The 12,819-nt window shown below is 37.4% G+C and overlaps 1 protein-coding gene across 1 annotated transcript; it reads right to left on the minus strand.

Moving 5' to 3' along the window:
• Positions 1-347: 347 nt before the first annotated feature.
• Positions 348-12,156, minus strand: LOC103715864 (ubiquinol oxidase 4, chloroplastic/chromoplastic). Its single transcript, XM_039118043.1, is given in 13 exon segments — positions 348-623; positions 625-698; positions 700-731; positions 1,671-1,718; positions 1,809-1,891; positions 2,837-2,893; positions 3,328-3,418; positions 3,421-3,454; positions 9,499-9,614; positions 9,783-9,810; positions 9,812-9,877; positions 11,304-11,499; positions 11,815-12,156. Coding segments are annotated over 13 exon segments (1,092 nt in total). The 5' UTR covers positions 11,982-12,156; the 3' UTR covers positions 348-523.
• Between the last annotated feature and the right edge of the window lie 663 nt (positions 12,157-12,819).

Raw genomic sequence — 12,819 nt, forward strand, 5'->3', positions numbered from 1 at the left:
ACAACCACAGACCATATATACCACCAGCCGGCATTCACAAAGCGGGCAAACAGTGGCAACTCGATAGATGGAACTTTCTGGCTCTGCTTTTTATCATACGGCCATGGTATCAAATGGGAGTTGTGTGATCAGCTACGCAGCAGCAAAGAACTTTCAGAACAAGAGAAATGCTCTGCGTAATTGACAGCACAAGGAACCTTGCCATGGGGAGGGAATTTGTCTTCTTACATGACTGAAAGTGCTACATCAAGTATACAAGTGGAATTGCAAGTTTCCATATGGGATATTTGTATGTTATATTCTCCTTCGCATTCAAAATTAAGCCTTTGGCTTTACTTGAGAGGAAATTTGGAGGGGGAAAACAAGTATGAGATATATGCATGTTATACAAGTCAAAATTCATGCATGGTGACATTTAATCTCCTCCTTCGTATTCAAAATTGTAAATTGTAGTAAGAATCCTCCTCTTGCTCCATTTCTTCAATATAACACATCCAACAAATTTTCAGAATAATTTAAATCTTCATCTATGAGAAGTCAATGACTTTTTAACACAATCTATGATACCCTCGCAGTCAGATTGAGACACAACACATCCCGAATCATCTTCCAAAGAGTTCAGGTCTGCCATGGGGAGAGCGGAGATTTCCATGGGTTTGACAGGCCTTCATTGTCTTGCAGTGTTCTGCCTCGTCGTCCCCGAATGTTTACAAACACATCGTACAAGTTCTCTGGATGAAAAGCATAAGTTCCAAAAAGATATTATTTTTCCAGTAAATGTTCAATAGCTTACCCCCTAAAAAATTTAATTTGAAATTAAGTAGAATAACAAAGAGACAAGTTAGATTCAGCAGAAGCTGGTAATCATCACAATAGAACTATAAAGCCAGTAACCTCAGGATTGCAGAATCAAGGATTCTCATTGTGTTCATTTTGATTAGGTATGAACTGCGAACAACAAATTATTGTTCGAAAGCAAAGAACAACACCCCAAGGAAAACAAAGAAATAGAATATTAGGCAGCGTCATACAATCAGCACCAAGCTGACTCAAGCAAACCTGATGGTTTAGATTTGCTGCTGTGTAATGCCATGAAAGGATAGCAACTCAATTGAGAAGCTATAAAGTAAATATTTGAGTATAGAGCACAGATTCAACATGAGATATGCCTGTACGTCAAATCTATTAAAAATAGAATAGCTACCTTAGAGACATAGCAATAAACAAATGCATTTTTGATATCAACTATTTTATGCATGCAGATCAATTTCTGTTTAGTTTATAAATAATTATGCAGTTGTAACTAATTATACTAATTAATCCTGTGAGCATCCCTCATTTATTTAATTAAACAATAAGCCATCGAAAAGGTTCAAAGCATTCCTAAAATATTGTAAGAATTAAAGATGCAAAAAGAAACAAGGTAAACAGTATCTGAATTGTGTTCCATCCATGTTTCGCACATATCTGACTCATCCAGTACTTTTTTTTTCCTGAAACATACTCATCAAGGATGAGTGTTTGGCTGAATCCAACACATACTCATCAGCTATGTGTCGGGCACCACCACAGCTCCTCCAGGGGGGTATCCATGCTTTTTAAATAGAAAAGTGATGCAGCAACCGAGAATTTTAAGGCCAACAGAGAAAGAAGTTGACATCATCTCATACCTATTTTTGGCCTCCTGGAATTCGGAGTTCTAGCTGTTTGGAATTCATCTGGAGAGATACAGAGAAATATAAAACCAATACTAGGGAGAAAAGGGCGAGTCATATTACAGAAGATCATGAAAAGATCATGCAACTTACCAAACAGGTACAAGTCTTCATTCATGTAGTATTTTATAGCAGCCTGTGGAGCAGGCAACCTTTTTAACTCTTCTGCACCCAGAAAATTAATGGGGAAAAAAAATCAAGGATAAAGCACATTAAACAAGTCAAACTGCCTTAAAAGTTCATAATTAAAATTGTTCAATTTGGAAAGTAGTTGGCCTTAACTTTTCAGTCACTAAACAGTAACAGTTTCAGTTTGAACAAACTGAAGCTACTTGTACCGAAAAAAATTGTTTGTCTTTAATAGGATGGAGCAAGTGCAAAGTAGGAGAAGAGTAGACAACCATGGTGAAGATCAAGTTATTGGGTAATATCCTTGATTTATTATGTGAGTTGTCAGCAATGCCAAACATCAAATTATTGAACTATGAAAATGGATACCACTCTAAATGATTTTAGCCCACTTGTCTAGGGTTATCTCAAGGACCTCTATTTTGGACAATAGTAGTTTACTTAAGAGGGCAACATAGGAACCACATATCTACATATATAAATAGAATGAATTATTAGAACACGATCCTAGATAGCATATGCCTTCTCTAGTCTTTTCTTGACAAGTACTTCTCTGGACTTGTAATACGTATAAGATTGATCCCTCATTAAGTTTCAACAATTCAAAGGTCTCCTGCAAAGTTCAAAATAAAAAACAAAAAGAACTTTTATATGAAAATGGGTATGCCAGAAATTGTGAACATTGTACATTTCCCTTGACCTCTACTACTTACAAATTGATACATGAATTAACCGAAAAAAGCCCCCATGGTGCGTTTAAAATAGCAGAGCAAAGATTTTTCACGAGGAAGAAGATAAGCTAAATTACACATTCGTAAAAATGGGTTGCAGGATTCAATTACAAAAGCCATTGCGACCATTTTTCATCTTTCTCCTGTTCCTAGTGTTCTTTTTAATGTCTTATTTTACCACAGAGAAAATAATATAATTCCCACAAAGAAAGGAATAAATAAATTCAAAATAGAATCTAGAATCCTTACCTCCGTTGAAGCTTTAGAAACTTGTCATATGTCGAGTATGCATGCCTTTCAACACATTCAGAAAATGATCTGCAGAAAAATTGTAATAAAATATAAGCAAAAGAAAATGCATAATAAAACTGAATCAGAGCTAAATGGTTCCATATGATTGAGCATAGATAGTTCAAAACTAGTCACTGCCTTATGATGAGTGGAAATAGGTTATTGATAATACTGCATGTGTTATGTATGCCGTTTTCTTGACCATTAGATATAAATTTAACTGCATATTGCAAAATTACAGGTTAGACCAACTCCTTGTGCCAATAAAATTCTTTATGAACACTCAACTAATTAAGGATTATTTATACTGCACCAGAAACAACTTTGCAAATAAAGAAATGCAACGCTCTAGCATCAATTATGTTATGATGCTTAGACAACATCCATTTTTGACAACAAACTTATCTGGCGCTGAAACCTCTAATCAGAAAGTTCGATAAAATGTCAGGGCAACAAAGCACAAAGATGTTTCTGTACTTACATGCCATTCTTGGCTTAGAGCATACATGACAACCGTCATGAAGTAGTAGAAGATTGCTATATGCTGAGCGAGAAACGATCAAACCAGAAAGCATTGCCTCCTAGTTCCTGGAAAATAAAACAAAGGCAAAAATTACACTAAGTATCCAATATAGGTGCTAAATAAGTTTGAGATTCAGCGTAAACAATATTCGATTTGCATCACATGAGACATTTACAGGGTTCTATAATTAAACGCGCCCATATACTAAGAGGAAACTATAAATTGATAAATCAGTTATATAAACCAGATAAAAAGATCCAGAATAGCAACAACCAGCGGAGAAATATAAAAACACAATAGCTGTAGGTGACATATGAAGCAGTATAATTTCCAATAAACAAGCTCCCGAAACTACCTTTAGATTTTTCATAAACTAGTAATATGAATATTAAAGAGTATTAACAAGTTTAACAAACATCAAAACTTTTGACAGTATAAGCACGGCCCTTTAGAAGTGGCAGGTTTGAACAACTAGTATAATCTTTGAAGCATAAAAAAACATTCTGTAAGTTATGATAATTGGTTAAAGGAAAACATGCCACTTCATAGGACTGTTAGCATCCTGGGTAGCTCAACGAGACATTTAACTCATTTCAATTGGTAGAAATTGGCTACATTTCACAACTTAAAAATGCATGCGGATGTCGACACTAACAGGACTTTGCTGCATTATCATTACATTGCCATATATGGTTTGTCAGTCAATTATCCTAACAATTTTAATTAATCAAGATTACAAAATTTCAATTATCAGTGAACTGAAGTAAAAGAAGAGAGAGCAAAAGCAAAATCAATCACATCAAGTCACTAACCACAGCCAATAAGCGAAGATTTATCCTACAGTCAGCTTTATAAATCCTATTGACCAATCAACATCTCATTAAAAAAAATAGAGATCTTTTTAGACAAAATTAAAAAGGACTTCTCAATCAAGTTTTTCTTCAATTGACTACTAAACTTTGAAATTGATATTTGATAATATAAACAAGCAGTTGTAAAAACCAGCTCTATAACTAGTTCCTCTAGTTTTGATTTTTTTTTTTGATCTTCATGAGAATGGGCTGCAGTAAACCTGTCTCAGGTCCAACCAGGTCAATTGCTCTGGTTATTAAATGAGTAAGTTTGTCAATTGCCTAAGATAAACAAGATGAAAAACCGCATCGAGTATTTTACTTATATATCAATTGGTTTGAGGAACTATTTTGGTGTTTGATATTGATTATCCTTTTCATTTTTTTGAACTACAAATATATGTTCTGTTGGACAAGTAGGAACTGCAAACACTATTTGATCCTTTCCATTTTGGCTTTTTCTACATATAATGTGTCTCAATGATGAAGATGGGTTCCCTATATCAAGCCTTGCCCCAAAGCCAGGCCCCCATCCTCTTGGCTTGGAATCTTTCATTTTAGACCCATATTCAAAGAGTTTCTTTAAGTGCATCTTAATTGCATGACTGCCAACTGCTTGACTGATAAGCTATAGCTCCTTGCTTCCAATTAGTTTTTACAAGTTTCATTGCCTCTCTCTTGCCCTTCGAGTTGGCCAGATTTAGCACCAATTCAACAGAGTTTGATGTCAAGATGAGAGCGAATAGAAAAAAAAAATCTCCTTCTTAGGTCATGTTTGATCCACTAAGCTGACAACAACTAGATGAGAAGCAACTTACAGTGGATTTGTAGGTTTTATTTCATCTAAGAACTATTAGATCCATAGAGTGACTTTTGAAATGTGGACATTAACAAATATAATGGAAAAGGCTTCAATATCATCATCTTGACTCCCCAGGAAGATCCAATAATTTAGCAAAAGAATTTTCATCTAGAGCAAATATAAATCCAACACCTTTAGCCAATGAAGCACTTCATTTATTTGTCAGTCCTAAATGTTGGAACAACTCAAGCTTAAGGATTAAACTACCACATGTCTTACCCATGCCAGTCTGAGGCTGAGCAGTACATACTTTCCATGCAGGTCAGGTACCTAACCATGTGATGGGTTCATGGCAAACAAGATAGATCTGTGTCAGTCGATATATTCATGCTGGTGCATGCCAGATCAGTACACAACATGGAATGATATAGACTAGCACACACTATAAAAGGCATATGTTTTTGTATCTTGCCATGACCTACTATATTTGGCATAGCATATACATGGACTGCCACAACATTGTACGTGATCCATCTACCATTACCACCTGAATCAACACAGGTTAGTAAACCCCCAAACACCTTTTGTTTGCCTTTTGGAGGTCAATAGAAGCAAGGTTGCAATCTCGATACTGGACCTCATACGGGTGCCAACTGGTACACTCATAATATCAGTACAATACATACCTAGGTACCGGAACTTAATTACAGAGTGTACCAATGTCTTCGTACCTGTTTATGGTACGATGCACCCCGTACAGGCGATACAGTTCGAGATTGCAACCTTAATTGAAAACTGTTGGATGCATGAAGAGGAGATCATGAGGCACAAAGGAGAAAGAGGAATAAGAGAAGAGATTGTATATTTGGCTGTGGTTTTGGAAGATGTGTAAATAGGTGGGGTGTGATGAACTTGAAAAAATGGTATAAGAGATTAGGCAATTTGGACTCAAATTCATATGGCCAAGGAGCAAAGAAAGGAAGAGCATAAAGGTAGAATAGCTTTTTTAGAAAAGGGTGAAGAGGAAGAGCAAGATTAGCATTTAAAGTTTTGACGGCATCTGGATATGTAAAAGAACTTGGTATTTAAGGTGAATCAAGTCATAAGGTTTAATAATTGCACTATCCTGATACATAAAAGTATTCCGCATCATGATTCATAATGGACATAGTTTCTTTATGTCTAATACTTCTATTTCTTCTTTTAAAAGCATTCCATGTGCTGGTGACCTTTGCTACATGATTGAAGTTGAGTCCTAGATGTCTTGGGTGAGCCAGCTGCCCCTGCAATCGTACGTCTCTAAGGATGAAGGACCATCTCTTCATGTTCATGTCCATAATCAGGGAGGGTCTATCAATGTGAGCTCAGCTTAGGCGGCTCTGGCTTCTCCTTATCACTAATTTTGAGCAGCTTGAAAGTATGCTTCGAGGTGCATAGGGTGAGGAAGCGACAATATTGCTGACTATTGTTTTATCGTTCCCACCAAGATTCGCCATCTGGGTATTGGACCCGTGCTGGTACCACCCTTTATAGTATTGATATGCCCAATATGAGGTTTATAAAACATCTGGGTATTGGACCCGTGCTGGCACACATTGTACGTTGATCCATGTATACCATTACAACCTGAATCAACACAGGTTAGTAAAACCCCCAAACACCTTTTGTTTGCCCTTTTTGGAGGTCAATAGAAAGCAAGGTTTGCAATCTCGATCTGGAACTCATACGGGTGCCAACTGGTACACTCCATAATATCAGTACAATACATACCTAGGTACCGTGACACTTAATACAGAGGTGTACCAAGTCTTCCGTACCCTGTCTATATGGTACGATGCACCCCGTACCAGGCGATACAGTTCGAGATTCGCCAACCTTAAATTGAAACTGTTGTATGCATGAAGCGAGATCATGAGGCCACAAAGGAGAAAAAGAAGGAATAAGAGAAGAGATTGTATATTGCTGGTGGTTTGTGGAAGAATGATGGTAAAAGGTGAGGGTGTGATGAACTTGAAAAAAATGGTATAAGAGATTAGGCCAATTTGACTCAAATCCATATGGCACCCAAGGAGCAAAGAAAGGAAGAGCAATAAAGGTAGAAATAGCTTTTTTAGAAAAAGGGTGAAGAGGAAGAGCAAGATTAGCATTTAAAGTTTTGAGCGCACTCTGGATATGTAAAAGAACTTGGTCATTTAAGGTGAATCAAGTCATAAAGTTTAATAATTGCACATATACCTGATACATAAAAGTATTGCATCATGATTCATAATGGACATAGTTTCTTTATGTCTAAATACTTCTATTTCTTTCTTTTAAAAGCATTCATGTGCTGGTGACCTTTGCCTACATGATTGAAGTTGAGTCCTAGATGTCTTGGTGATGCTAGCTGCCCCTGCAATCGTACGTCTTCTAAGGATAAGGACCATCTCTTCATGTTATGTCCATAATCAAGGGAGGTCTATCAATGAGCTCAGCTTAGGTGGCCTTGGCTTCTCCTTATCACTAATTTTGAGCAGCTTGAAGATATGCTTCAGAGGTGGCATAGGGGTGAGGAAGCGACAAATATTGCTGACATATGTTTTATCGTTCCAACCAAGATTCGCCATCTGGGTATTGGACCCGTGCTGGTACCACCCTATTATAGTATTGATATGCCCAATATGAGGGTTAATTTGGCATACCGAGTGTTGGTATCCCCCTGTACTATGCACCAGTTCGGTACGGTACGATCAGTAATGGCATTGGTACCAACTGGTACGGCAAACCTCGGTTCCAACATTCTCCAATGGCTCCATCTCAAGTTGTTTCAATTATTGCTACTTTAGTGGAGTAGTTTTTCGTCCAATGCTAGATTGTTTCACCTTCTAACTCTCCCAACTAGTGTACCTTTGTATCTCAAACTAATGAATTATCCACCCCCCCTAACATATAATAGGTACACCCAGGTGTTGGTATTCCGAAGGTGATTTTCGATGAGGCACTAAGGCATAACGGTGGTGCTGGGGGCAGTCTTCATTATCTCAGGATCATCCAAGCCAGTTGTTGGCAGAGGGCATTTTCCCCTCTATCATGCAAATTGTGCGGCTCCTTGAACTCCAAGGGGCTTGGGAGGTGCATCAGGTATGCTGTCCCATGCAATGCATACCGATGAAATCTGACTTGAAGGGGACTTGAAAACAGTAGTATCTTGGATTGCCCAGAGATCCTCACCTTCAGTTCATCCCTGTATTAGAAACTTGTAGGATTTGATTGGTGCTCTTCACAAGTTTAAATGTACTCATATATGTCACGAGGGGAATCAGGTTGCAGCCCAGGCTGTTGATCTTGCTGTTAGTAGTTCAGTTTATAGTATTTGGACTTCTAATTTCCTGAGTTCTGTACTCTTGCCAGCCTTTGGCTGATGCCCAAGGCTGATGAGCCACATGGGAGACGGCGTGGCATATGAACTGACCTAAACAAGAGTTTCCCTTCACAAATAGAATCTAATGTTGAGTAGTAGGTATACGAATGCCCATAAAAAATGACTTTATAAAGGTCATATTCAATCTATAAACCCTAAAAGAGAACCAGAAAGGCAAACAAATATATGAAACAAGAAACAAAAATCTCATATAAGATGCAGTCAATACAGAGATTGGAAGTAAGCTTCTAGTGTTCATATCACAAATAAGAAAATATTAAATTACTTCAATTTTTGAGCAAATCATAGCCCAAACAACTTTCTAACACCATCAGACTTTAAAGTAATTTGCTAACGAGAAAATGGCAACAATATTTACTCAGAACCCAAAGAATTCAGAAAGAATAGCCTTTCCATAGAAGATTCAAAAAAAATCAAGTATGCCTAGACCCTACTAAAAACAAAGAGACGCAAGCATTAAGGACCGCAATGGACTGAAATCTACTAAGAGGGATTAACTGCTCAACTATTCGACATTACACAAAGACTTATTTCCTTCATGTAACAAGTTTTTATACATCAAATATACATCACAAATCAATCTATAACCCCATACAAAATAATATGACTTCAGCAAGAACACAGTTGCCAGGTCTCTTAGACCAGGATACTTGAAAAACGTATTCTGAATGCTGCCTCTTTCGAGAGGCTGTAACATGCAAATACGATTGTTATAATTATACTAAAGCCAAGGAAAGAGGTGGAATCAGATACCCACTGTTCAAGTGTTAGAGAAAAAGGAGGGAGCAACCAAGTAACCTGGATGGACACTGAAAAATGATTAAAGACGCTTTAAGAATTTGAAGATCTGGCATAACTTATGACCTAAAGGCAAAGCAGCAGCCATATGGCGGATATCAAATTGATGGTATAACACTTGTTCTTATGTAGAATAAACACTTCACAACAAATATGCAGTAATTCAACAAAAAGAGAGCAAGGTGCATCCCCAATTTGTAGGCATATGGATTCAGTAGTTTAGGGAGAAAGTAGTACCTCCATAATAAGTAGATGGTGCATCTCATTCCAGCTTTCAGCAAAATGCACTTTCAAATAATCAGCTCTTCTCCACCAACCGAAGCTCTCATACATGTGCAGAACAGATATAAAAGCTGCTCACTCATAGAGACAAATCAGCATAAGCAAGCACAATTCAGTAACGTAATTCAAAAAAGTACCCTACATTGCAAATTAATGAAAACCTACAATCTACTAAAGAGTGCATGAATTATTTTAAAAATAATACCAGAGTCTTTCAATAATAAGTGGTAAAAACTCACCAAAATATGGTACCCTAGCTATGGTCTCCCAACACAAAAAATCTTTCATAATGGCGATCATGGTACAATGCATCAAGTATATTGATTACCAAATCCTATAAAAAAATAACATTTACATCAAATAATTTGCAATTTTAAACCCAATTATATGTCTAATTATAGAAAAGTATAACGGTAAGCTTATCACTACTTGAGACAACTAGGTGAGGATAAACACCAACCAATATCAGAAAATGAAAAGGCAAAAGAGAAAATCTCTGTATTTCAGAAGGCACTTTAGCCTTCCAAAGTTTATGAATTATAGAAGCAAAAAAAAAGTATTTCCAACAAATGAAAGCAGATACCTGGGTAGGATCTTGCAAAGAGAGATAAATTATGTGAGCAGTATTTATAATGCTCCTGCTGGAACAGGAATGTCTGATAAAACTATCTAGATGGCTGCATATACACATTAGCAGGGAAGTTTGCAACTTCTTTCTTCTAACAGCAGGCTCGGCCAACATAAAGAATTTCTTCATATATAAGATATAGATGTGTCATCATGCAATTCATTAAGTTCCAAATTAAACCATTCAATTTTCCATGATTTCTGTTTGGATCATCATCGCTTACCTATAACTGCTGAATCTTCATTGCTTATGGCAGCCATGCTTACCTATTTCCATTTCCAAGTTTTGGTCACATATAGTATTAATTACACCAATAGTTTGCAATTATAGCTTTCTTTATCATTTCATGTAAAGTAGCAATTCTAACATGGAATGGAGTGGCTGTTTTTGCTATATCATGCAATGGTTGAGAGGATTAATCAAGAGATCTTATATGGCCTATGAACCAGAGTCTGAAGTATAGAAGCAATGCCTACCATGGATTTTAAATGCTGGCTGGCACGCGATGATACTTATTGTGCCAATCTCTTGCCAACATAGCACTAGCACAATACCACCTGTATGCTAGCACAGAATGTTGCCATGCTAGTCTGTACCAAGAACTGACATGGAACAGCACAGCACGGAACATGGTACCTACCATGCCAATGCCAGGCTGGCATGTGATACTTCAATCCTTGATACCGTAGATATTTAAGGCAGAATTCAAGAACTGACAAAGATCGCGGACATTCTCATGCAGCATTCACATTGACATATATATGATACAACTTGGAGCTACATTCAAGATGCATATTCTGAAAGACACCAAATAATCTCCATCTATGCTAGATTCAAGATTTTTTGTGGTTAACATACAGAAGATACAAATTGGATTCTGCAGAAGCAACATTAGAATATTCAAGCATTCTGAAGTTTCCAGGTCAACTTCATAATGTACGGTTGAAATCTAACAGTTCTTTTGTGGTCAGAGCAATTAGGTAGTTGATCTCCACTGACAATTTAAATCACCACCAAGACCATGAAATAAAAAGGGGAGCATTGTAATAATTCAAATCTAACAGTAGAGATTGGTAACTATCAAGCCCAATCTTATGTTAAATGACTTCAACAGATAAAAAAGTGAACATACCGTGAGAAAAATATTCACGGATTGCTCAAACTTAATAACCCAGCTCTCCACAGAACCAGGCGCACCTAGTCGTCCGGATCGGCATCGATTACTTTTCCCCTCGTTACCAGGAAATGTCTTCGCATTAAAAGAGTCTTCCACGGTCACCTTTTCCTCTTTCTCTTGCATTGTGGCGGCCCTTACCTTGTATAGCTTCCTACAAAGATGAAAAGGGGGAACAAATTAAGTGACAACAATTGTGACAAGGACGGACAAGTCCAATCACTAGAAGCTAATCTCTCAAGGCCTTAATTCACCAAAGCATCAAATTTTCACCAAGATAGAAACAAAGGAAACAAATTGAGGATCGCACTTCACATATTAACAAAATTCTGCTTTATTAATTCATCATCAAAAGCCAAAGACTGCACAATTTCTTTTTTTATTTTTTGTGGAAGAATGGAGGGGGGAGACTGCACAATTTCTCCCACCAAGAAAGCAGGTACTACTCCAATAGAGAGAGAAATTATACCTTGAAACCCTTCCACGGGAAGGAGAAGGAAACGGCACGGAAGAGGGGAGCGAGAGGGGATTAAAGAGAAAAGGAGAGAGTCTTCTTCCCGGAATTGTCGGATTGAGATTAGCGAACGAAGAAGAAGAAGAAGAGGCGAAGAAGGAAGAGGAGAGCGTCGCGGCCATGGCTCCCTACTGCCGCTGCCTCACCCCTCCCCTTCTAATTCTTTGCTCTTCTTCGGGCTCGGGGCTGCGAGAGAAGGAAGATTTCGTCTACTACTTGGACTTCCTACGATCCCCGGCCTGCAGGGGCAGGAGAGGAGGGAATGGTCAGCGTTAGGGCCAAGTAAGGGGGGGGGGGTTGCGGGGGGCGGCGTTGGTGGTGGTAATAAGATGGGATTTTAAAAAAAAATAAATAAAAAATTATAACGATATGATTTCCATATTTTATATTCGACAAGGTTAAGGTTAAGAAATTATTTTATTTTTATTTTTTTCAAAAAAATTATTTAGATATTAAAGATATAATAAAAATTATATATAATTTTTTTAGAAAAATAGTTGAGCAACTAAGTACTTTAAAAATTTGTTATTTTTTCATATCTTTTTTCTGAAAATTTTTTTTCAAAAATTATATTTTTAGAAGCCTAAATAGGAAAGCCGTCGTCCAATTACCGTTAATAGTTTCCCGTGGGCCGTCGTCCCAATTTACCGTTAATAATTTCCGTGGGCGGTTGATGTAATTTACTTTGTCCAACGGGTTGTAAACGCCAGCGGGCACCCGGTTTGCGCCGTGGTATTGCGATGCCAAGTGCATGACCAGCGCTTGAGGGAATGCGTGACCCGGAGGACTGGAGCTTGTCTTATTTTCGAACATCTTATAATTTATAAATGGAAGATCCTAAGTTGAATTAAGTAACGTTTGGGCACTGTAATAATTCATAATCGATGGACAGAGATACCGCCAATCTTATCACTTCAGCAGAGCAGTGATTGATTGGTGATCGTTAGCAGTAACTCTTTG

The sequence above is a fragment of the Phoenix dactylifera genome, unplaced genomic scaffold (assembly GCF_009389715.1).
Source record: "Phoenix dactylifera cultivar Barhee BC4 unplaced genomic scaffold, palm_55x_up_171113_PBpolish2nd_filt_p 000299F, whole genome shotgun sequence".
In the NCBI taxonomy this organism is placed as follows: Eukaryota; Viridiplantae; Streptophyta; class Magnoliopsida; order Arecales; family Arecaceae; genus Phoenix; species Phoenix dactylifera.